The 27563-nt window shown below is 38.3% G+C and overlaps 1 protein-coding gene across 1 annotated transcript; it reads right to left on the reverse strand.

The window, feature by feature from the left end:
• Window positions 1-915: 915 nt before the first annotated feature.
• On the reverse strand, window positions 916-27563 carry LOC131691221 (basic helix-loop-helix transcription factor scleraxis). Its single transcript, XM_058977450.1, has 3 exons — window positions 27248-27563; window positions 13979-14223; window positions 916-2161 (listed from the first exon to the last, which is right to left on the reverse strand). The coding sequence occupies exons 1-3, from the start codon at window positions 27324-27326 to the stop codon at window positions 1751-1753; spliced, it is 735 nt and encodes a 244-aa protein (XP_058833433.1). The 5' UTR covers window positions 27327-27563; the 3' UTR covers window positions 916-1750.

Below are 27563 nucleotides of genomic sequence, written 5' to 3' on the forward strand. Positions count from 1 at the left end.
CACTCTTCAACCTGCAACTCCGGAACCGGAAGTCGAAATTAAATGAAATTCAATAGCAGCCTATGGGAACGTTGTAGCTTTCATTTGAGACTAAGTTTGAAAAACTCGGTTCAGCCATTCCTGAGTAACCGCTGTGCTTATTTTTGGCCACATACATACATACACACACATATACGCACACACGCGCAGACATTTGCGTAACTCGTTGAAGTGAGTCAAATGGTATAGGAAACTCACCCCTCCGGGCCTCGGTTAAAAAGTTTTCCGAGTGATTGCATACCTTTTCTATAGGAGAAAGGCAAAACGAATTTTTTTTTCTTGCCTTCTGAAAAAGGCGATAGAATAGGTCGATGATCACATTATTCGAGATGGGCAACCGTTCTAATATGGATCCATTTGAAAACATTTTCAGTAAGTCATGTCGATGTCGATGGAAGAAGTACTTGGTATGAGGGATCGTTCCTGGCGAATCCGATGTCATGAAGGAAATGATATGGATTCCATGTCGTAGGAGCACCAGATTCTTGCGAAAGTTTACAGTATGTTCCAACCCTTGTTCAAACCAATGGATGTCGAAAATCAAACGATTGAGGAACATTTTGCTGAAAATTTGAACCTTTATTTATTGATTATTTATTGATTTAACTTTATGAAACTCATGGTGTAAAGAACTTTCATTTTCGAGTTTACGTCATTGTAACATACATTGGCAGTTTTCTTTCAAGTGCAGTAATTTTGGAGAACACTCGTGTTGGCAACATCCGAAGTGGGGAATTTAGTTTTTATTGATTCAATAATGATTAAATTTGAGCAGTTGAACATATTGAAGCAAAACTTGCGAAACAGTGCTATCAAATTGGGCTTGGACGAATCATTTATCTTCCAACAGGACAATGACCCTAGGTGTGATCAAATACAAATTTGTATTTGGTATGATGCTCTGATTGTCAAGGCTTCTCTCGAATGCCAGAACACAACTTAAAACACCGGATAAGAATGTCATCGAACAATTGTGGGATCATCTAGATCGACAAATAACATAACATAATACAAAAACATAAACTCAGTGGATTTTTGAAAAAAAAGAATGGGTCAAAATGGACCAGATGTTACGGTAAATTTGGTAAATTCAATGCCATCGTGAATGAAAGCCGTCATAAAATCAAAAGAATATCCTACCAAGTAGTAATGATACTAACTATTTAGTAGAAACGAAGAAATTTGATATTTTATTCATTTTTATAAACTGTACTTAATTTTGTGATCTGAAATTTGGACTTTATAATTTTAATTTTATCTCATCTGTTCTAAACAATGTTTAAGATCATACAATTGTTAAAAAAATCAGATAATTTTATTTTGGTGAAAATAAATTATGTTCAGGTTTGAATAAAAAATTTGCTCCTTATTTGGCTGTATACTAATTTTTGTGAATATATAAATATAATAGTGAGCAATCTTAATCGAACAACTAAAATTCATTAAAATCAAACATTGTTGTTTTAGCATATTTTAGTTTGGTTTCACCATGACGAAACTACTAAAACAAGTGTTTGTGAAATTCAACAAAATAAACAAACCGTTTTTTATAAGTTCTTTATATACATACCCATATAGGATACAAATTTATTTGCTCAATTATAATTGTAGTCATAAATAATACTTTGTGGCTTAAACATTTCCTCGCATTCATTAAAAAACTAAAAAGTACGATTTCGGTAGCACTAGGTAGGACCTAAAATCAAAGTTGCTAATCATTGCTCATCGCTGCGGCCAAAATATGAGAATGTGAATAACTAGACAAATGACTGACAGTGTCGACACCAGGCGCGACCAGATGAGGGTGATGATGATGCTGCTGCTGCTGCATATGGTGTATGATTGTGTGACCCTGATGGAGATGATGATGTGGATGATTCAATCCCAAGGATCTCGATTCAACAATATTCTCCTCCATGGAAAACGATCCGCCGGCAGATGTGGTTGCTGCTGTCTTCGAAGGCGTGAAGCGCTGTTGTGATTTGATACTGCTTTCGGCCGGTGTCGTTGCGCTGTTGCAAGATCGGCTGGGCCACTTCTCCGAGTTGCTGGTCGCCACAGACACTAGTTTTGATTTTGCAGGCTCGTGAGCTTGCACCGGCTGGAAAATGAAGGGCCACGCCTGAAACGGAAATATAGAGAAAATTGATTTAAATTTAGCGTTATGTGTGCATAAATTGCCTGAAAAACAAACATAAGCAAGACATTTTGAAGTGCTTCCTGCGTAACTTTGGGTGAAATTCGATATTTTTTCTCAATAATATTGCGCGGACCAACACGTTCACATGATTTAAAAATAACGTATAAGGAGCATGACGAGACCATATGGAAATGATTGTTAATTGAAAACCGTACATAAAATATTTCCAAAACTTTAAAGCAGGAAATTCGAATATATTTATTGACGATTTAACAAAGATATTATTTCGTGCTGAAAAAGATATTCGAAGCAAACCACATATCAACTTATTTTGAGCAGCAGGGACTTGAAGAGTACGAATAATTCAAAGTTAACCTGTTACTTATTTTTATGTTCCCTAGTGTAATAAAAGGTGTTCCACATCGAATTGAACCACGGAAAAAACGCTGTAAAAAATTACCTAGTAGGCCGATCCTTTTCAAAATTTCAGACAATAAAATATAGCCCATTAGTAAGTTATTAGCATATTTATTTCATTCCACTTCAATACTATAATCGTACGCTCGCACCTTACGCTTAACTTCACTCGTTATGGTCTATGCAATAGAGATGGGCCATTCGTTCGCGAACGGTTCAAGTGAACTGGTTCTTCGAAGAGAATGAGCGAACGGAAGTTCTTTTTAAAAGAACGGTAGTTCACAATTCTCTTCAAAGCGAATGAACTGAACCTGACCCAAAGCCGTTTGGCGAATTTCTCGGACCGATTTTTAGGTGAACGAATGAAAATGAACCGACTTGCCGTCCCACAAACCGCTCTCTGTGCTCTCCGAGAATGGAACCGGCGAAGAACGACTCATCACATTCTCTATTTCTCTAGTTATACATCATGAAGAAATCGCTACCCTTGATGAACTTGTTAAGCATACAGGGGTATAATAGTTTGGGCACCATCTGTTTGGTTCCTCTCCAAGAATCGAATGTTTTGAGAGACATTCGCTAGATACAAGTAAAATATCAGCTGAATGGAAGAACGGTTCATCTGAACTAGTTCTTTTTACAGAACTGTTCAGTCGGGAATGGTTCTGCGAAGTGAACTGTTTCGCCCATCTCTACTATGCAATATATGGGTGCAGCTTCTTCTGTATGGAAACCCACTTTTTCTTCACTTATCGTCCTCAGATTTGACCTCCTTGGGATGCTTCCGTAGTGCTTGTTTCATAATTGCCCAGTATTTTTAGATTGACCTTAGTTCCGGTGCGTTGGGTGGTTTGTGTCCTTGAGTACCCCGTCGGCTGCGTACCTCTCCAGGACATCATTTGAATAGTGGCACGAAGCTAGATACGACCAAAAAATCGTAGAGCCCTCGTGTTGCTTTACCAGAGGAACCAGACGCTTCTGTAGACACTCCTTGAGGTAGATCTCCCCGTTTACAGTCCCAGTAGTCAAGACCGATGCACTTCGTTTGCCACATGAGCAGATTGGTTGCCAAATCATGTATTTATTGGCAAATTTTGAAAGTTTATGCTTCCCTACTTCCTCCGGAACATCAAACTTGTGCAGCGCGGTGAAGAACAGTAGCACCCCCGGAAGCTGCCGGAAGTCCGCCTTGACGTAAGTCTCATCATCCATGATGAGACAATGAGGCTTCGTCAGCCTCTTGGTGTACAGTTTCCGGGTCCGTGACTTCTACTATACGCTTGCGATCCTGTTCATTATTAGAACATCCATTGGTTCGATACTCAGAGTTTGGTAGTAACGTTTATTCACACAACTCACCGGACTGAACAATTCCGAGTTGTTTTCGGATGTCCCATTGATATAGTTGAAGATTTTCCAGGTGCTTGCGCAAAATCAATTCGCGATGTTGCTTTTTGGAAATTTTCTAAAAACTGACAGCGATACAGTGTAAACAATTAACTCTAAACTACTTCTACCCTAATTTTCAAAAGGAAATACCCAAAGAGAATAGGGAAAGAGACGAATAGTGTGAAGCCAAAAATACCTTATTGAGCAGACCAATCGTGCAATGTAAATAAACATTACTCATGCCTGAGTTGGAGGAGATAAGTATTGAACTTCTATCAAAAAAGAAATTTGAATTTTCGTCAGAATTTAGTTCAATCGTGATTGTAAGGTGCATTCTAGAGTATATGTATGAGTAAAAATAAGCTTTAGAATTATTTCATCTCTTTGTTTCGAAATGCACATCGTTTGATAAACAAATCCATCGATCGACATACGGTTTGTTTTCAAAATATAATAGGAGTCATTTAAAGTGCTGCCTGTAGAAGCGGTTGCCAAAATTCTAGTGTTGAAATCATCATAAAGGGAGTGTTGCCGTTTTGACTGATTTTCACTCTTCGTCTCTTTCACTATTCTCTTTGGAAATACCCAATGGGACATTTTCTATAGCTTTTTTTCCGTGATGCAATTTGATGTGAGACACACTTTAGTCAGCCAAACTTTTCCCACCTGACCAAGATATTGCTATACTTTCACCACAACGATAGAGAGTAACTTAACTATTTTAGCGACAGTGCTGAGTCAAGCCGAGGTATACCATCAACATTAGACCCTATTATTGGTTAATCGAAAACTGCAGGCTTATTGCAGATAAAATACTATCTGGGAACATCCTACCGTATGCGTGATAATGTTTTGCAATATGAAAACAATTATTATTTTGTGATTTTTTCATGAAAATTCAGAAAATTGCTTAACATTCTTATAAACAAGCGTCTTTGTTTTATTAATAATTTAGAGATAAATCATTTTTGCATCTAACGACCTATTTATCATCAAAATCGGTAGAACAATGGCAGCGTCATTATTTTTTTACAAGTTAGAAACTTGCTCGTATGAACTCAAGGTTAGTAAGGAACTGACGCGCTCTATGTGATTCTATAATTACATCTTGCGTTATTTTTTCTAATTTTAACTTAAAAGCTTACACACATAGTTTTGAATACATATACATTACATACATCGTGCACAAAATCTATTTCTTGTAAATTTTAATGATAGCTAACATAATGCACGAGTACGGTTTTCCGTATAAGCTAACACGATTAGTCAAAGCGACGATGGATCAGGTGATGTGCGTTGTTCGAGTATCAGGGGCACTCTCGAGTCCCTGTGAATCTCGAAGAGGATAACGGCAAGGTAATGGTCTATCGTGCTCGCTGTTCAACGTTGCGTTAGAAGGTGTCATAAGGAAAACGGGGATAGATACCAGTGGCACGATCTTCAGGAAGTCCGTCCAGCTTCTTGGCTTCGCCGACGACATTGACATAATGGCACGGAACTTTGAGGCGATGTCGGAAGCGTACATCAGACTGAAAGCTGAAGCTAGCAGGATTGGACTTGCCATCAACGTTTCGAAGACATAATACATGAGAGGAAGAGGTTCTAGAGACGACAATGTGAACCTCCCATCCCGAGTTCGGATTGACGGTGACGAAATCGAGATGGTCGACGAATTCGTGTATTTGGGCTAACTTTTTGAACAATTTGCTTCACCCAAATTTCTAAAAATGGCTAGAAAAGCGTTTTTTTCACGCCGAAAACCCTCAGACCGCCCCACCCCCCCCCCCCCCCCTTAATACATTGCACAGTGGCAAAAAGTATCAAAGACGCGACATTTCTCAATAGCTTGTTAGAGGGCAAAGTACGGTTATTGAAAATATGCACTTTATGCAAAATATCTGGGGAATCGATTACAGGTATTTAAAATGACCGCAATCATGCTCGTTTGCCTCAGTTCCTCTTTTTGTTTGCTTTTATTTTTAACTTTTAACTTGGAAGAAATCAGAATGCGGGTTACCGTGTCTCTTATGCAAACAAGTCCAAAGAGTCTATAGAACATAGTAGGATTGTCTGCATAAAATGTTTTTATCCATTTCAGCCCCATTCTTCCTAACTATAGTTCAACTTCAACTATAGTTCAACTTTAGTCATCATCTCGGAAACAGGCTTAATGTGACTGATCAAAAGTGGTGTTTCTCATGCAAAAAGTTCAAGGAATATATTATAGATAGATAGAATGACCGCACGGAACGTGTGAACCCGTTTTACCCCAAGTCTTAAAACTCGAAAAGGAAATTAAACGTGGCAATATATTTCGGAAAGAGTTAATATGGGTCATCAATAGTTGTATGTCTTTAAGTTGAAAAGTTCAGAGAATCGCTTGCAGATAGCCAGAATGTCCGCACGAAATTTGTTAACCCGTTTTACCCTTGTTCTTTCCATAATTCAAATTTAAAGTTAAACCAAGTTTTACATTTCGGGAAGAGGCTGAATATGGCTGATCGATATTAGTAATTCTTATGTTAAAAATACGGAAAATCAACTAAAAATACTTAGAATGATCGCACGAACCATGTGTTCCTTTTTTATCCCAATTCTTTCCAGAACTCAAGTTTTAAGGGAATTCAGGATTTGCATTTCAGGAGAAGGCTGTGTGCTGCTGATTAAAAGTAGTATTTTGTATGAAAAAAGAAGACACGACCGCAGTTACATTGAAAAGCAGCATTATTAACACTTAAAGGCGCAAATCGTCCGTCGTATATTCGTCATAATATGGACAATTTGCTAATAACTATGTTTTGGGATACGGGACGAGAATCCTTTGAAACAATTCGAACCTTGCCGGCGATTCGTTTCTGCTGCGTACACACAGACGAACATTCCTCATTCACAGCTTATGTCAAATGAGCACTATGTAATACAAGGCGATCTCTTTTATTAACTTTTTGGTGTAGATCCATCCTTTTACGCGACAAATAAAAATATTTTCATCATTCTTTTTGGTGTGGCTTTCGCCAAGTGGCAGGGTTGCCACATTCACTGATTTTTTTAAAGGTTTGGAATAACTATCGGGTTGGTAGATTATTTAGAACAATATTTGCATGTATTATGTGTCACTGGTAAAGGGACAGAATTAACAAGCACAAACTTAACACAAGTTAAAAGGAATTTTCTAATCGATTTCTTTTTCCATTATATACTCGTCCTAATAAGGACGGTTTGTTAACAACTATGTTTTGGGATGCGTAACGAGAATCCCTATGAAATAAAAATTTCAATTGCAAGATTCGCCATATTATAGTTAATTCGAATTGTAAGAGCTGTGAATAATGTGCAAATCGGTAAACTATGTCCTGTCAGTAATATGAACAGTTTTGAAAAACATGCAAAAACGAGGTTTTTGTAAAATCGTGTGGTAACTAGATCCCCCGCCTACACCCAAAAATCGGCCGTAATATCTTTACGGTAATAAGAAAAAATTGCTGTAATAGCAAGACGTTTCATGCTAAAACGGTCACAACAAAAAATCCTCAAACGGCAATACCAACACATTCAAATCTTCTCTGCGTCGCACTCATGTTTCATAAATTCTTATTCAATAAATATCGCGTCGGATTGCCTGGAAGTGTGTAGCACTTTGCTTGTCATTGTATTGCGCATCAAGTGAAGTGAACACTATGTGGACAAAGACGAGATTCGTTTTTATCTACACGACACATTCCGTATTTGAAGATCGGCTCACACTCGGCTAGCTTCAAAGCACAGTCAGAAAAAAAAACGATTCGGAATAGTGGTGGGGTATTTCGGCTGGTGTTAAATTGAAATTTCTTTTCTATCACGGACGTTAACAGCAAGGTAGCGACTGCACAAAACATGAACAGTCCTTCCCGTCGGATTTGGGGACTGGTCCGGATCTGGCAGCTAGGCCGAATCCGGAAACCGCCTAAATTTTTTATTCCACTATTCAACCTACCCAGTAAAAAATCCGTAATTCTGTCTGGTTTCAGCCAATATTGGGGCAGATTCCAGCCTGAATTTGGTCAGAGATCCGCCAGGATTCCGGTTGGTTTGACTCGGTACTAATCCTATCATAGCAATCGACCGAATTATCCTACATCCGAACAGAGCCGAGGTTGACACATACTGAAAAAGTGTTTGATTGTGTGATGCACATACATGAACAGCAACCGAAATTCGTCATTCCACCGTTTACTACCTTTGCGGGAATATGAGTTTAATACCGCAATGCGCAATTGCGTGGTCTGTTACCGAAAAGACAATAGAATCTTACCCAAAAGTAATAGAAACATACCCGTCGTATTTTGGGTGTACTAGTGCTAAAGAAACAAAGCCCACTATGACCTATAGATACGAAAGTTCAGCTAACCACCTATCCTGACAAATTAAGTAATAAGACTACCTTTTTAGAACTTTAACTACAGTAGAAAGTCGAGACAAGTATTTGCGGTAAATCAACGCTTTTTAACTGGCTTTTTCAACCTTCAATAACTTATACCATCATTTGTTCACGGAAAAAAACATTTTAGATCAATTAATAGTGTCAGGTACGTTATGAAAATGATGTTTTGCTATTTCTATACATTTCGGAAGTGTTTGAGAGAACTAATGATAGGGATCAAAAATACCCCATGTTACAGTGATCAAAGATATCTGTAGTATGAGGTGAACAAAATTTAATTTTTTTGCATGTGTAGTGCAACTTTTTATTCGAAATACGTGTTTTTCTAGGCAAAAACCCTTAGAAAGTAACCGTACTTGAAAATATTTATAAATAATTAGTTCGACGATCTCATACAACCGTTCAAAAAGTTTGTGACAAGATCTTCGAGATTTTCTAAAATATTATTCAACTTTTCCAAACCAAATGTAATACGTCAGATTTGTTTTTTAAACATCATAAACGACCAAATACAGCGCAAATTCGTTAGTTGGGTGTTCGCTAGTTGGGCTGTTCGTTAGTTGGGTGTTCGCTAGTTGGGGCATGCCCCAAGTAAAAGACACTCTTATGTCAAAACTGAAAGTCAAAAACTGATTGACGTTTGAATGTCATTGATTTCAAGGGGTTCATTGGTTGATCCAGAAAAAATCATACTTTTAAATTCAATGGAATTTTATTTTTTGAATTCATATTTCGGAATGATTTTAGTGAACTAAATGTGTTAAATATTTCGCTTCTTCCAGTCAGCATCAATTAGTTTGTGTCGCAGAGACATTGGTTTAGTAACTTTTGAAGGTCTTCTCTGATGTATTCAATCACATTATCCAATCTTTTTTAGCTAGTGGCAACATAGTATGTTTGTGCTTTATCGGCTTTTTCCCGACGGTGTATCCATTTCCTGTTTTATGTGAAGGAATGTATCAAAAAACAATTGATGGCAAAAAGAACACTAATGACATACTTTGTCACAAAAAAACAACTTTAAACTGGAAGGAAACAGCCAACTTTTGTGAATTGTAAAATATTTTTACTTGTTTTTTATGAAAGAAAACAAAAAATCAGCGTTTCCCTTGGGTAATTTTTGTCAGCTGTCAGTTGCCCCAATTAACGGATACGATTCGCTAGTTGGGGCGCAGTCGTGACCCAACTAACGAATTTGCGCTGTACTTCATTTTCTTTTGTACTGTGATTACTTTATGCGTATAGATTAAGAGATATGGCCAGGGAATCAAATATCCCCAAGGATCAAGTGTCCTCACTCTTCCCTACAGTTGAAATACCAATTTATCGTCGCAATCAATTTTTAAGTTGGACTTCTCTGAATCTATTAGTATTTAAATGACGCAAATCCATCAACAATTAATAGCGCTACAGTCGTTTAGAATTATGTCACATTTTCGTGACGCACTTCGAAATCAGATTTTAGCTTTACACCTAGCCCCAGCCCCATATGGAGTAAGGTGGGGCAAAAGTGCGCACCTAACAGTTTTCGTAAAATAACTATTGTTAGAAAAGAACTAGAAAATCGGCTTGATTACAAATTAATACTCTCATCACACATCTTTAAAACGTAATACAAGATATCTCTTGGTTTTGCTTGTAATCCGAGAAATAGTTATTTTTTTATGAATACTCAAATGCGCACTTTTGCCCAATGGTCGGGGCAAGAGTGCGCATAGCACGGGGCAAAAGTGCGCACTGATTAAATAGTCGATTTATTACCGCCCATAAATTAAACTAATCAATTTTAGGATGCCCATCCCCTCTTACTCTTCCTTCATAACTAAAAAGTACCCCTCCCTCTGCCTCGGTTGATGATCAGTTTTCCATTATGTTGAAAAACTTGGATATTTCCATATTAAATTTGCAAAAGGGCGAATGAGATTTGTAAACAAACTTTAATTTTGATGGTTTCTCTTAATTTACTATAATTTCAAAGCAGAAAACAATTGAAATTACTTCTACGAAGGGTAAAAATTTACATTAACGCATATTTTTCATGAAATTCCACTCTGCAGCAGACTAATGAGCGAATCAAGTTTGTTTACAAAAAACAATTTCGCCCTTTTGACGAATTAATATTGATTCATCTTTTAAACAATGTCGTTCATGGTCAAACAGTCACCCCTAGTAACATCATTATTTGTAATAGTTGCGAATATGCTATTTATATTAGAAATACATCTTTATTTACATATTCATAGTTTTTTGTTTCTTTTTTAATTACTATGAGCTTTCGGCACTCTATATTTTTCCTTGGAACCAGTTATGCTGATGCTTTTGTTCCTAAACCGCTCATATCAGTTGTAATTTGACCGGTGAGCTCGCAGTTATTGGAGATGCTGGTCCCTTCTTTAAATCATGGAAGAATTAGTTCAGTTTTTATATAAAAAGCTTCATTCGCGTCTTTTCATTGGGGCGGATATGCTATGTGCACTTTTACCCCACCGACAGTTTTTTAACTTATTAAATTGTTACGAAAATTACTGAATTTTTTTCATCAAATCAAATATATCTCGCAACGAACTATATGTTGAAGATTTTTAGGGTACTGTAGTTTTATAGATCCTGATTTATTCAAACAGCCAATTTATGATTCCCAAAATTCAAAAAATTATTTCAAAGCAGCGAAAAATGGTCCTTCCCCTTAATTTCAAGCCACTATATTCAAACCTTTCATGCTTATATGTGCGATTAGTTGATTTAATGATACACTAAATCCATACAGAGTTGCCAGGTTCTAGCGCTTGTGTGCTTCTAAAAGTCATATACGCACTTTGCCCCACGCGCGCTTTTACCCTACCTTACTCTAGTAGAGTAAAGCATTTTCAATGCTAAAAGTCCAGGAAATCTATTGAATGTAGTTAGAATGATAGCACGAAACGTGTGTTTACTCCAATTCTTCTCATAACTTAAGTGTGAAGTTAAATTGAATAAAAAATATTATTTTTGATATCCCGCACTCAGCTTTTCTCTGAAAAGCATTGTAAGGATCAATTTCGAATTTAAGTAATGGGAACTAGGGTGAAACGGAAACACACGTTACGTGCGTTACTGTTACTGCCTTCAATCGATTCCGCGGACTTGTTCAATTGAGATAATTGATCAGTCGCATTCAGCGTCTTTCTTAAATGTGAAGCCAAATTTAACTTCACACTTAAGTTATGAGAAGAACTGGGGTAAAATGGATACACACGTTTCGTGCGATCATTCTAACTACATTCAATAGATTTCCTGGATTTTTTCATACAAAATACTACTTTTAGCACTCAGCTCTTTTCTAAAATGTAGATCCTGAATTACCTTTAAACTTGAGTTCAGGAAAGAATTGGATCAACACTGGCACACACGTTTCGTGTGGTCATTCTAATCATCCTCAATCGATTTCTCGGATTTTTTACATGGGAATTACTATTTTTGATCAGCCGCATTCAGCCTCTTTCTGGAATGTACCAGCTATGTTTAGCATTGTACACTCAGGTTTTTTTTTACGCGGGGGATACGAGCCGCGTAAATGAAAACCGCGTAAATGAAAACCGCGTAAATTTCAAAATCCGCGTAAATGAAAACCGCGTAAATTTCAAAATCCGCGTAAATGAAAACCGCGTAAATTTCAAAATCCGCGTAAATGAAAACCGCGTAAATTTCAAAATCCGCGTAAATGAAAACCGCGTAAATTTCAAAATCCGCGTAAATGAAGGCCACTTAAATTTAAGAATCCGCGATAAAAAGAACCTCATTGATGGATACCGCTTAAATTCCAAAATCCGCGTAAATGAAAACCGCGTAAATTTCAAAAACCGCGTAAATGAAAACCGCGTAAATTTCAAAATCCGCGTAAATGAAAACCGCGTAAATTTCAAAATCCGCGTAAATGAAAACCGCGTAAATTTCAAAATTCGCGTAAAAAAAAACCGCGTAAAAAAATACCGCGCAAAAAAAAAACCGCGTAAAAAAAAACTTGAGTGTACTTGAATTAGGCTAAACCGGTAGGGCCAAACAAGCACACACTTTTCGGGTGGTCATTCTAACTATTTTCAATCGATTTCCTGGACTTTTATACAAAAAAATTAGGAGTTTTGATTAGCCGCATTCAGTTGTGTACCAAAATATAGAACCAGAATTAACTATGAACTTAATTTGTGCTATTGGTGTAAAAGAGTAAAAGAGTGATACACGTTTCGTGAGATTATTATCACTATTTTAAATCGATTCTCTGGACTTTTCTTATGGTGTTTTCGTTTTTTCCTGGTGCTACACCGGTATAGTGCAAAAAAAAAGAGACAGACTGATTACACCCAAGTTTGAATGAGTGTAGCACCGACTACACCGGTGTAGTGCACAGTCAAAAACGAAAACGACATTACTTTGGTCAGCCGTATTCAACTTTCATTCGAGTGTTATATTCAGTCTTGAATATGAACTCAAACAAAAAGGAGATAAGGGGCAAAACGAGCATCATAGCGTACCGTGCAGTCGTTGTAAATACCAACAATTTAAATTTTTCATACCCTTGTACATAAAACACTTCTTTTAGTAAACTTTGTCTAGGCTGTTCAGAAAAAGTCGTATTTTGGGTACATTTTTCTCACTGTGCATTGGTGCTCTATAGTGTGTAATCGGTATTGCACTGGCGTAATGCTACTAGGAAAACGAAAACGGCAGTTGCACCCCGTTTCCCTAATGTTTTCACTGAAGCTACATGGTGCCTACACCGAAGCTATGCTCTTTCCGTTCTTGATTGTTATTATGATGCAAAATTAACGTTTTACAAGTATGTTGTTTACTCTACGGAAAGTGTTTGTTTACTGAACATTTTGTGAGATTTGTAAACAGCTCATTGTTCTACATTGCAGGCAATGATGCCTCCCAACATTACTTCAACCGTTTAACATCGGTTCGAATTTAGTTTGTATATACATCTAGGAATACCATATAATCATAAACCTACCGCACAAAATCCTCTTTTTATGACACTTGATCCCTTATCCATTCCAATTCGGGCGTATTTGTCTAAATGATGGGCTATAAAAAGTACATATTTAACGACATCCGCCCATGTCTCGAGATGAAGAGTCGGAAGAGGCAATTAGAGGCAGCTTTCACTCAAAATGTCACTGTCATCATTCGCCAGAAGGTTGTGGAATGCACTCTCTAATGACTCATTTTTCCGCGCACAAGATCTATTTGTATGAGAATACCTAAAACATCATAGGCGCCTTTTCAAAATTTTCTTGTTCTGCTCGATTTCCCCTCAAATGATTCGAAAACATCCACTTAGCAGAGCGGTCCCTGAAAACAAGGTGAAGAAGCCGTACAGCCGCTGAGGAAATTTTCACGCCCGGTCCGTTGATACGATCCACCTGGAACTGTCGACCATTTACGTTCCCAGCCGAAGATCACACAAATCAATTGCGTTATGGTTTATAAATAGAGTGAAACCGAGCGAACTGTCCGCTCAATGTTTGGTTTGCTCAGAAGAATAGGTTTAACCTATACATTCCAAGAACCGCTGCCAGGTTCCAGATTCTTACCGTTTTTGGTGGTTGCGCCAAGTTGGTGGAAAAATCCTCCACTGATTGGCCGTCCAGAGTGGCCGCCAGGTAGTTGATGTAGTTTTTAGCCAGTCGAAGTGTGTCCAGCTTCGATAGCTTTGTATCCACCGGAACCCATGGGATGTTGCGTTTGAGGTTGAAAAATGCCTTCGAGAGAACCCGCATTCGGGCTCGCTCTCGAGCGTTAGCCGCATTGCGCTGGATAGGGGTGCCAGGTTTGTCGTCTGCAAAGTTTCATAGAGAGAATTTGGTTACTGTACTTTGATATAATTTGTTTGAAATGTTGTAGACAAATATATGAGTAGTAGCCGGATCGCTATACGGTATTTTTACCCTTTGCTGCCCAAATTTATGTTTTGCTTAAAAATCTATTGTAGCTTGTTTTCGCAATTAGAAAGCCGAAAAATTGCCAGCTCACGAAAGCTGCGGATTTTTCATTTGACCCTCTAAAATGTCCAACATGTCCTTTTTACGAATCAAGATTTTATTTCTAATTATATTTATTTTCGCATCGTTCACAACATAATTTCACAGCTACAGAGGAGTTAAGCTAGCAATTTACAAATATTTTTAATTTTCTCTAAAAATTTAAAAATTATTAACATTTTTCGACTAAATTGCACTGCAATACACAAAATAGCTTTTTTCTCGTTTTCCATAAATTTTAAACTCTCAACGTTGAATGTATTCAGGTTTTCATAGTGGTGACAACATACGATCGTGTATTGAATATTCTATAGCGAACTTCCAATATCCCGCCAAAAGGCGGGGTTGGGCAGCTGAGGGTTAAAATAAAAAATCAACCGCCACTATGTACGTACACCTCTAATTCTAAATTACCGGAAAAAATCATCTTTCATCTACAGGTCAGACTCGATTTTCCGTAGGCGCGATTATCCGAAGACTCGATTATCCGTAGAAAATATCTTGATTACCCGACCATGTTCATAAAATTTTCGACCGAAGAGAATATCGAAATTAGCACTAAATTTTCTAATTTAGCAAGTGATTTGTAGACGAGCAGAAACGGTTCAACATCTATTTTCTGGATCGGGCGCCTCCAACTAATACCAGTTCTATGGCATCAACATCACACTCCAATTAAATAAAACTATTTTCATGACTCGGCTTGGCATCAGTCGATCAGAGGAAGGATTCTTGCTGATCAATAGAATCAAAATGTATATTTCAATGATTTCGAAAGAAAATCCCTTTACACTGAATGCTAATATCTTCAAATTTACGTAAAATTTGTTAACTGTATCATTGATGTTACCACTAAAATTATTAGAAACTATATATATATAAACAAGGTTAATTATTTCAGCATCTCTTGCTTCCGATACATGGAAGGGAATACTTATCTTTGCGGAAAACTTTCCATGAAGATTTTGGTTACATATCCAAATCGTCACTTCGTCAAACAAATATATTGATACCGTAAAACGGGGGAACATTGATCAATTTTTTCTACAGTTTGTCGAATAATTTTCTTTAATTTGGATAGATGTAACTGTTTGTATTTTTAAAACAAGTACTAGAACCCATAGATTTCATGGATATTTTCCAATAATTAGTCAACTAGACGACTTAGATGACGTCGGGGATACGACAAACTCATTCATATTAGCATCCTACGAAGAAGCTTGTCCACTTCGTACTGTTAAATCGACTAGGGGAACCCCTTGGTGGAGGGCTGAGCTTGAAAGAATGAAGAAAGTTATGAGAAGAGCTTGGAACCGGCGTCATCGTGATGACTCCAGGGCTTTCAGGTCAGCTCGTAGTGCATATAAGAAATGTCTTAGATCTGCAGAACGGGCTGGCTGGCAAAGCCTATGCACTAATGTCTCTAGTCTGAACGAGGCTAGCAGATTAAATAAAATTCTCTCCAAATCGAATGATTTTCAGATGAACTCCTTAAAAACCAGAGATGGTGCTTATGTGACGGACGAAAAAGATGTTCTTAATTGTCTCTTCGACACACACTTTCCAGGTTGTATCGATCCGGAGTTGAACAATGTTCACAGATCTCATTCTGGTGATTCGGACTCGTGGGCGTTAGCACGCACATTGGTTTCCACTGAATCGGTCAAGTGGGCAGTTGACAGCTTTGCTCCATACAAATCACCCGGAATGATGGAATACTTCCCGTGCTACTGCAAAAGGGATTTGATATTCTTAAACATGTCTTGAAAAAGATTTTGCTTTCCAGTTTTGCTACCGGGTATATCCCGAAAGTATGGCGAGAAATAACTGTTAGATTTATTCCCAAAGGGGGTGCTCAAGCTATGAAGAAGCCAAGAGTTTTAGGCCTATCAGCTTAAGTTCTTTTCTTCTGAAAGCTTTGGAACGGATAATCGATCATCACATCAGGAAAGTTAGTTTAGTTGAATATCCGCTGCACAAAATGCAACGTGCATATCAGTGTGGGAAATCCACGATAACTCTGCTTCACGATGTTGTTTACAACATTGAGAAAGCCTTCTCGCTCAAGCAATCTAGCTTGGGTGTATTCCTAGATATTGAGGGTGCTTTTGACAATGTGTCCTTCCAGTCTATTCTGGAAGCGACGCGCGGTCATGGGACACCTGCATGTATCTCAGGTTGGATAAACGCAATGCTTAGTAACCGCATACTTTGCTCGTCACTGCGACAGGTTGAGATACGGAAGTTGAGTATTTGCGGTTGTCCTCAGGGCGGCGTTCTGTCACCTTTGTTGTGGAACTTAGTAGCTGACGGCTTGTTGAAGAAACTCAATGAGCTTGGATTTCCAACCTACGGGTTTGCTGACGATTACCAAATACTAATTACTGGATTTTGCATCGGAACAATCTTTGACTTAATGCAACAGGCATTAAAAGCTGTCGAACAGTGGTGTCGACAAGTTAAACTATCAGTTAACCCAAGCAAAACTTCAATGGTTCTTTTCACGAAGAAGCGAATAAAAACCGGGGTTCGTCCCTTGCAGTTCTTTGATTCTGAGCTACAGTGTGCAGATCAAGTCAAATACGTTGGAGTCATATTGGATTCCAAACTGAATTGGTCTGCTCACATTGAGTTCAGAGTCAAGAAAGCGTGCATGGCCTTCGGGCAGTGCAGACGAACTTTTGGAAAGACCTGGGGTCTCAAACCTAAATACATTTATTGGATTTACACGACAATTGTACGTCCAATACTGTCATACGGATGTCTTGTGTTGGGGCAGAGGGGAGAGGTGGTGACAGTCCAGTCAAAGCTAAACCATCTGCAAAGAATGGCGCTCATGGCGTTGACTGGTGCTTTCACCAAGACTCCGACAGTTGCTCTTGAGGCACTTCTAAATATCAAACAATTACACATACACTTAAAACAAGAAGCACTATCATGTGCATACAGACTGCAGGTTACTGGGCTTTGGAACAGTAATCATGTTGATCTTGCTACCAGTCATACACGATTGTGGTCACAAATGGTTACATGGGGTGAAGATATTCTTGCTCCCAGCGATATTACACTCACTTGTAGTTTTCCTTACAGGACATTCCATGTGAAGATTCCCTCTCGAGAGGAGTGGTTGTCTGGCTTTATGGAAAGACAACAACAAACGCAAGTGGTTTGTTACACTGACGGTTCTCTGATGGAGGGACGTGCTGGTGCTGGTGTCTACTGTCGTGAAATGAGATTGGAACAATCTCACTCAATAGGTAGATACTGTACTGTATTCCAAGCAGAAATCTGCGATTATGTGCGGGGTGCAATCGGCCCTTCAACTGAGTTTGTCCGGCAGAGTTATAAACTTCTGCTCCGATAGTCAGGCTGCAATCAAGGCCCTTAGCTCAGACAAATCCCGGTCCAAGCTAGTGATCGCGTGCCGAACCCAAATCGAAGAACTAAGCATTGTCAACACTATCTACCTTGTCTGCGTGCCCGGACATTGCGGTATTACTGGAAATGAATGGGCTGACGAATTGGCCAGGGCAGGTTCAGCGATTGACTTCGTTGGTTCTGAGCCCGCGCTGCCAATTTCGACAAGTTGAATAAGGGAAAAAATACGGTCCTGGGCTTCGTCCGAGCACCGCAATTATTGGAGAAATCTACAAACGTGTCGCCAAACAAAGGCGTTTCTAGAACAACCATGCCCAGTGGTTTCGAAAAATTTCTTACATTTTTCGAAGCTCCACTGCGGCATGCTGACCAGGGCTTTAACCGGCCACTGCAAACTCAATTATCACATGGCAACTATTCAGCGCGCTGAGTCTTTTTCATGTGATCTTTGTGAATCCGACTACTGAACCTCATATCATCTGATATACAACTGTCCAGCGGTAGCGCAATTGCGATTTCGAGTCTTCAGCTGTCCTTATATAGACGAAACGATGTTTGGACGACTGAAACTCAGAGACATACTAAAGTTTTTTATCCAATGTGGTAAAGAGCTTTAGGCTTATTCGCAGGCAAGTTGAACTACTTGTGAGTTTAACTTACCTGTTGTTTATTTTTGTGTTGTGCTGTTATTTTTCCCACCCTTCCAATTCTACTTTCCCACACCTCCTTGTCCTTTCCTTCCGCTTAGGAAATAATGAAAACACACGGCAAGGCACAAATCCCCGAATATGTACGGGGAACGTGCCATTTGGGCCAATATATTCTGATTCCTGAATATAAACAAGGTTAATTATTTCAGCATCTCTTGCTTCCGATACATGGAAGGGAATACTTACCTTTGCGGAAAACTTTCCATGAAGATTTTGGTTACACAGTCAAATCGTCACTTCGTTAAACAAATATATTGATACCGTAAAACGGGGGAACATTGATCAATTTTTCTACAGTTTGTCGAATAATTTTCTTTAATTTAGATAGATGTAACTGTTTGTATTTTTAAAACAAGTACTAGTACCCATAGATTGAAAACATCCAAATTGTTTGGTAATTTATTTCGTTTTACTATAAAAATGAAATAAATAAGTTGCAAATTTTCATTCTTTGTTTTCGGGGTAACTTTGATCAGCAAAATATGAGTATCGAAACGAGAAATAACGCTCTAAATGTTGTGTAAATTGCATAGCTGCAGTCGATTACATGACCCGATATTGTGACGTCTCGTGAGAGAACAAAATTGCCTAGAAAGATAGAGCAGGCTTTTATTGAACTTTTTCAGGAAAATAGTCGAAATTAAATAGTTAACAATAAAAATCTCGGATTTTTAAAATAAATTTTTTGGTAAAAATATTTACAGTTTCTAAAAAAGTGTTCAGTGGAAGTTCACTGATTTCATGAATATACAAGGAATTGTTTGACTGATTTAAACGATGCGTGAAAGTAGTATCATTTTCAATTTGAATTTGTGTTTATAACAAGTAAATTTAATTACGACAAGTACAAGTATGATTTGTATTTTGTTTCGATGATTTGGTTAGAGGGAATCATCTTATCGTACGTTACTGAAAAAAGTCTCGTTTGATCAAACTTACCCCGGTGATCAAAGATATCCCGTTTTTCGGTACTAATCTGTTCAGTAATAGGTTTGTTTTTCGAATAAAAGTAATTTGCTCGATTTTTTTCCCCGCAAGTACCACAAAGATTGCAATTCGACTACTTGAACAAAGTTATAGTATCGGTTTGATTACAGGTTCATTTTACCACAATTTGATAAACAGTTTCAAACAAAGCGGTTGAACCTAACGCATCAAAGCGCTACGGATAACAAAGATGAAAGGGTCTTTCGAAAATGAGAGGATCAGAGCGCAATTCCGAAAGCACTCGAGTTGAAGTTATAGAAAAGATATCCGAAGTGTACTTGAGTTGATTTTAATTGATTGACTTTAGATCATTTCTCTCATTTTATTCCGTAACAAACAAAAATAAAACGAAAGGCTGTCATATACTGAAAACATGAAATTGAAACAATAATCCAAACTTATTGACAAGCTCAACTAGTTACAACATTTTAGGTGCTCTGAATGATTGTCTACTGATGTCTGTTCGCTGATTCGTCACGTTGTTTTCAAATATAGACATTAATTGGAAACCAAAGAAAGCGACTAAATGACTGCTACTGGTAGCAACAATAAGTTCGTTATGATTGGTTGACTAATATGTGATTTAGCATCAACTGACCTATAGAAATACTGTTGCACTAAAATGACGCGGAAATAAAAACTGTTTTCTCCTCTGTATCAGCAAATTGCAATGTTTTTCCTAGCTGTGTCAGACGCCTGGTGTTTATACAAAGCGTACAGTGCACTAACCCATTACAGAAATGCAATTTGGGTTTAATTTAAAAACTTATCATTTGACTAACTAACTTTATTCTGGCCAATATTTCAGTTTTGTTAAATGTGGCAATCATCAGTGATAAAGTTTCATTTTTGAAGAAATTTATAAAATTTCATGGCGTAAACAAAAAAAATAATAAAACGTTAATGGTTGTCCAACAGATCTCGTAGAAGCGACTAGCATCTGCGCGTAGAGACCTGTATACAATGCCAGGAAATAGTTTGCCTAATGAACAGAGTCTTGATGGTCATTCTTTTCTATCTCGTGCACTTCCATATCATCATAATGTTAACTGCCATGTTCATGTTTGCGAATATCTGATTTCATCCTTGTTTCTTGCCACTACGCGTCATGAGTGCGGATTTCCTCAATGATGGTGCTGGTTGTTGATTTTGATATACTTGATGGAACTTTTACCGTCAATATTAGCTGAACAGCAGCCACAAATTTAGCAATTGTTTGTGGTTCAGGTAATAGTATTCGATACTATGGAAGTGCAAAGATGTAATATGTGTAATGATACTACCGCATATTATTTTGTACGTACAGGGTCAGGTAGGAAGAAATGATTCGGTCCACCTAGATTCACACCACAAAAAAACACCATTTAGTATATGGGGAATTATTTTCTAGCTGTGTTATTTTTGTTTTTTTTTTTTTCCGAATGTGACATGAATCTTTCAATGGTCATGGTGCAAGTAAGTGGTATCAGATCTTGTACCCTAGCATTGATTTTCTCAACGTCCATATATGTGAGGATCAATCAGTTGGTACAAGTTATTATTCAAAATGACTGGTTTCGCCTGGACTACTTTGTTGAACGGTATCAGCACTGAATGCCTGATATGGTAGAACTTGATAAAGGCGATATCCGTAAGCATAACCTCCATTTTCACCTTCAACAAATGTTTCACATCACGAACCTCTGTCTTATTTATTTATTTATTTATTTATTTATTATTTATTACATTTTAACGACATTCAATTAGCTAGAGACTACTGGGTAGGGAAAGTTGTGGAATTAGAGCCATAGTACTGTAACTCTTCTACTGTGTATCCCGGTAAAGCTCAGTAGCAAGAGCCCCCTCGAACTGGGTCTCAGGGTCGGCTTACTACTGGGTAATCGGAGGGGTTTCGCGGACAACTGTGCAGGGTACTATCACTTTACTAAAATGGGTTGTGAAAAAAGCAAATTGAAAATGAAATCTAAACTTCGAAAACTTGTTTTATTTAAATGAATTTTACTTTTACTAAATCACTGTTTATTTAAACTATTGCTTGTGTGTGAGTGTGTATGTGGGTTGTGGGTTTATACTGGTACGTACCACTGCTGTCGCTGCAAGTTGCTGGTGGTTCGGGGTCGTCCTGCGAGCGCTCGCGTTGCTGCTGCTGACGACAATGGGGTTCGGGAACTGGTGACAATGGATACTCTATTTCGCTGGTGGGATTGGCGGGTTCTTAACGGCGTTGGTGGAGCCTAATGGCGGCTGCTGGCGTCTTCCCTCATTGACTAGTATCGACAGGCCCAGGACGATACCGGAGTGACCGTGCCGAGAGGGGTAAGTCCTCCTTAGCGGTTATGGCTCAAGGCCAGAGGACGATCGCTGGTCTTTGACGGGTTAGACGTAGCAAGCATCCAGGGCTCGCTAGGCCGAATCGTGTGCTGCCAGGTGGTGATGATTGCGTCACCCAAGGCACAGGAAATTTTATATCAAACCAAAAGAAGGTCCTGTGAGGGTAACAATTCAGGGTGGGGAATAAGTTTAATCTCACTCGTAACACTTTTTTGGCAATTCTCGCCATCGTTGTCAAACTAGAATGTTACCTGAATGTATCTGGTTCACCTCACGCTTTAATTCACTTTTTGAATTATTAGTTTTTTTAACTTGCTTCACTTTTAATGTGTCGAGCACACGAACGCCAGATAACTTGTGATTCCTGCAGGGTCGCAGCGGGATGTTTTATGCCTTAGGTAGCGTAACATTTTGGCGGTTACCACAGCTTTCTTGGGGCGAACTTTGGGTGTGTCGCGCTACCATTTCTCGCCTGCCGTATAACAGCTTTCCTCCCCCTTTCGTTAACTGTTCTACGGTTTGGTGTTCGTTACTTTTACCACCCACATGTACCCACTGTGTTGTTTTAGTGTCATGATAATAATTTGTGCGTTTATTCTAATCCTACTAATCCTAATTTTAACAATTAACAAATAATTTATAATTTACATTTTATACTACTAACCCTACTAAACCTACTAATAATTAACCCTTTTACATTTAGTGACGTGACAGTACAACTAAACATTTAGGCACATATTTAAAACAAATAGAGGATTTTGTAACAAACGGTTACAGTACTCAAGTGAGAGCAAGGATGTGAAGTAAACAGATCGGAAAACTAGAAGCTGCAGGGTCATTAGAACAGGCTTAATATCGTACGGGCTTAACTTTTGTCTTCTGCTGATGAGGGTCGAGCTTAGGCAGCATAACTACGAATCACCCGAGTTCACCAGCATGTGTTCTGGCATAGACAGACTTGTCCATCTTTACCGTGACAGCCGACTTTATTTATTTATTGCCACCTACAGGCTTCTTTTCCCCAATGAAGGTACCTTAAACTAGAATATAATACAAACAATCGATGCACTATAAATATAACATTTACACACAAATATTTCTACATTTTAAAATAAACTTATAATAATAAAAAGCCCACAGAAAACATAAAACGGTAGGTAATCATCGTTCATTAGTCAAGCATTTCCTAACGTGCAGGTTTCCACGTCGTATTGTTTCGTTTTACAAATTCACGATAGCAAACGTTACGTGCCAAGTCATCGCTTGCAACGATTGCAGTTTCCATTTTTTCATCTAGGTCTATCCTGAATGACACATAATTCATAGCATCGCATGATTTCCAGGCAGGCACAAGTTTCGTTACTTCAATTGTATCCATTACACTGAGCCCAAGGTATTGTGAGACCAAGGTGTTCACTTCGCTTTAAGTCACATCAACCTCAATATTGGATAGAAAAGAGAGAATCCCGCCTTACTTTTCTTAGTGCTGCACCGTGGAGTATGAGACGTTGATAAATCGAATCGACTAACATTCGTTGGAAAATTTCCAGTGGTGACTGGAGTCGAATGACCGTTACCTATTTGCACTGATTCTGGCATTAGTTGAAACAGTGTGTTGTGGATCGCATTGATGTTGTGTTTCATACACGACATCTCCTCTTTAATAGAGGCTCTGGCTCAGACGGCACTATGAGGGTTCCAGTAAAAGTTTTATAGAAAACATCCAAGCAGGAATCACATAACCAGATGACATTCCTCTTAAGCGCATCAATACTGGCCTCGCTGAGTCCTACACATGCGGCATGGAACTATTTACCACAACCTCCTTCGCATACAGTGAAAGGTCCACTTTGCGATCGATCACCTTTTCGCATTTTTTACAAACGATTTTTCCCAGTTCGTATCAATAACAATTGCGAAGCTTCGATCCAACGAACCTCAGCAGCTGAGTATTGTTGAGTTGCTTTCTCGCAAATATCGCAAATTGCCCTTTGGTTTGGTGCACGATTGAGACGGGTTAATTCGGTCGTTTATTCGACGAGATAATGGTAGTTTTGATAAACTTTTCGTGTAAAATGCACAGTAAATGAAGAGCGAAAAACAAAACAGCCGACGCGAGTTAACGTATATTTGTTTATGCGAAGTCAATAGCTTCTGCGACTCACTCATCTCGACAGATCACCACAGCAAGAATGCAAGTAACAGTTTCTTTTGTTCTTCCGACGAGTCACACAATATGAAAGGAATTGTTTTTGCCATACTCAGCCTACTGAGTAGGTATCGTAGCTGGTGTCTTTGACGGTTCGAAATAGCAATCTTCTTCAACATTCTCTCATTACTTTTTTCAAACCAAACCAGATACAAAGTTGTGAAGAGTTACCGAAAAACATGTTTTTTCTTAAATTTATTTCTGGAAAATTTCCTGAGGGGGGGGGGCTGTTCTAATTGTCTATATACATAACTTTCATTAACGCATATATTTTCTTGCATCGAGTATTTTCAGATATTAGACGTTTTTTGAAAAACAGTTTTTTCAACTATAACTACAGTATGTCCCACATTTATACGTTCACCCTAATTTTTCAGAATAACTTTTTGCCTTTCTCATATAAAGAAAGGCTATGCAATCACTGTAAAAATCGACTTTTTAACCGAGGCCATGAGGGTCGAGTGTTATATACCATTCGACTCAGTTTGCCGAGATCGGAAAATGTCTGTGTGTATGTATGTATGTGTGTATGTATGTATGTGTGTATGTGCGTGTGTGTATGTGTGTGTCATTTAAACTCACACAATTTTCTCAGAAACGGCTGAACCGATTTACACAACCTTAGTTCCAAATAAAAGTTATAACGCTCCCATAAGCTGCAATTGAATTTTCAGTTGATCCGACGTCCGGCTCCGGAGTTACGGGTTGAAGAGTGTGATCAGACAGCAAATTCCCATATAAACTGGTAGCACCATGATGTCTAAATGATGTAATACATATTAAAATAAGTGCAAATTTTTTTGGATTTGCAGGTCTAGACCAATCAAAGTAGCTTTTACCTCATTGGCCAACTATGAAGGTTTTTGAAGCCCCCGGGGAACTCACAAAGTTCCTAAGCTAATATCACGCCTATTTCCTAGCGAATTCTCTGCCGATTTTCACAAACTTGACTTCAGATGAAAGATACAGTAATATCCTTGACTGCTCCTAAATTTCATTCGGCTCTGACGCTTGGTTCCGGAGTTACAGGTTGGTTAGTAAGGTCACAGTGGAAATTCCCATATAAACTGTTACAATCGTAATACCTCATAGGCTATAAATCTATTGTAATGGTCACCAAATTAAAGTCACATCGATTCTTAGGTGATGACTAAACCGATTTTCTCAAACCAAGTCTCAAATGGAAGATATAATATGCAGTTGAATGTAGCATCGGCCCCGCCCTCTTACCTATACACCTTCCCGCTTCATCACCTCCCTCCCCTAGATCACCCTCACACCTGTATTTCCGTCATCCACCCCGTATGCCGAAATAAGGTTTCTGAGGCATAATCCATTCTCAAGCCACTAAACCTCACCCCTTCACTTCCAAACCCATTCCCCCAACATTTCAAAATCTGATCACATGAATATAACGTTGAACTCAGGCTGATAAAGTCAATTAAATATTACACTTTTTTGTTTAAAGTGATTCGGCTTCAACTTTCGTGGTAGTAGTGGGATACGTACTACGTATAATAAGAATGTAATAGACATTTTCACAATCATATAGAACAATCCCAGCTAATTAGCAAGGGACTGGAAGGTGTGAAATATTTTTCAATATTAAGAGCTATAGTACTCAAGGAAAAGCAAGGAGCTGAAGGAAGAAAGTTTAGAAAAGCGTGGATTAGGGTCATATGAGGAAGCTTTGAGATTTCCGACGATTTAACCTATTATTTTCTGCGACACAGGGGTAATGATATTGTGGCATTAAGGGGGTCTTCTACTCTCACGGTTTCAAAAAGTCGATTTTTTTTCGAATTCGCAAATTATCGCGAATTTTTAGCACTAATTTACGGAAAAAATTACAGTATACTTTATTTAAAAATTACGAAAGTTCTCCTCATGGTGTTTTGTGTTATTAAGAAGTGAAAATTTTCTCGCATGTCAAATAAGAAATAGATAAGCCATAAGTTCCCGAACCAGTCAACGGAGTAAAAATAGCAACAGTATTTAGGTTATCTCTATCCTATACTGGTGGTGTAGAGGCTAAATCACTGATCGCAAAAGGCCCTTCATTTAGGGAATATTACCAGTACGATCAGCACTACACCGCAGTTGTCCAATTGCGCGTTAGAAATAGGTTGCGAAAGCTCACAATGACGATTGTTTATAATGGCCAATTTCCCAATTAACTTGAAAATCAAGCGAGTATTGTTTTTTTGTGCAGACTATTTAATAAGCACATTAGGATCTCAATAGTGACAGGTTTGTTTAAACACGAAGAACTATTCTAATATGTTCAAACAGCAGTTATTCGGTGCATCATGCATCATTTATCATGCGACACATCAATACTGCAGCTCAATCATTTTCAACATAGCGATTTTAAAATCTATTCACTAGGATTCTAACACGGTTTTTGAGCAAAAACCCTTGAAAAAAAAAACATAAATGAGACTCTCTGAATAGTGGAATCAGTTCCTTAGGGTCAAAACACATGCACAAATTCTGGCAGGCAGGTAGTCAATGTTGTGACTTATTTGGCTTCAATCTTCAACCAAGGATTTTCATCGTTCTTACAAGCTATGGAGGCGATGGGAATTACCTTGGGGACTGAAGCTGAAAGATGTGCTACTCGACTCGGCAGTGAACGTATAACTCGTTCTGAATGCAAAAGGGTGTCGCGGCAAAACAGGCCCGAATTCAACAGAGAGAGCAAAAAGTGCAGAGCCAAGAACATTTTCGTGGTGAGAAAGGTGAGCTCTAGGGACCCGGTATATTAGATTATCTAGTAAGTTACTACTATCGAGTTATACATCGTACTTTAAACGTTTTTTTCCGAACGTTTAAGCGGTCAAGTAAGACTCTTCATAGAAGTGCTGGTCCGATTTCAATATTTTTTCCCCAATTGTTCAGAAAACATACCGCTATATTTGGTCGAGAGGGATTTGTAAAATGTCAATTTGTTCCACTTTTATGACCCTTAATAGGTCAAAAAATAACGTAAATATTGGAAATTTTCACAAATCGTTGCATACGTTTCACCACTGGTTTTGGGGAACACCAAACTTCCGGTTTTTTGATTTTTATTCGGCTTCCAAAAAAATCGGCTTGGCTTCGGGGGGAGGGGACCGGGCCCTATGGCTGACTACGTTCTTAAGGGAAGTTACAACTTCGTATCAGCACCTATTACTAATTTCTGGAATAAAGTTGAACACTTACCATTAGAGCTTAAATCATCGTCAAATCCATCGTCCAGTAAATCCAAATTAGGTGACTTTGCACGCTTCTTTTTGGGCATTTGGAAAATTCTAAATCCGTTACGAACCACAGAGTAACTTTTCACACTTCACATATAATTTGCCAATAACGGTATCTGGATTGAATAAAATCACTGTCAAAGAAAACCTAAGCAATACATATTCTCTGCTTGAGGTAATGCTGTTCACGATGCGGTACGATTACTACTGGACATGATCTGTTTCCGAAGCGTTTTCCAATCTCGGTACCAACGCTGGTCATCCGTAGAATCGGCAAG

This window comes from Topomyia yanbarensis, chromosome 3 (genome assembly GCF_030247195.1).
Source record: "Topomyia yanbarensis strain Yona2022 chromosome 3, ASM3024719v1, whole genome shotgun sequence".
NCBI lineage: Eukaryota > Metazoa > Arthropoda > Insecta > Diptera > Culicidae > Topomyia > Topomyia yanbarensis.

What these genes read in the sequence shown, in the direction of transcription:
- LOC131691221 (XM_058977450.1), bottom strand. Translation starts at nt 27,326, where the DNA reads ATGCCCAAAAAGAAGCGTGCAAAGTCACCTAATTTGGATTTACTGGAC. An exon ending in CGATGATTTAAGCTCTAATG is followed by an intron (nt 14,224 to 27,247) that starts GTAAGTGTTCAA and finishes GAAACTTTGCAG; the next exon opens with ACGACAAACCTGGCACCCCT. An exon ending in TGGCGCAACCACCAAAAACG is followed by an intron (nt 2,162 to 13,978) that starts GTAAGAATCTGG and finishes TTTCCGTTTCAG; the next exon opens with GCGTGGCCCTTCATTTTCCA.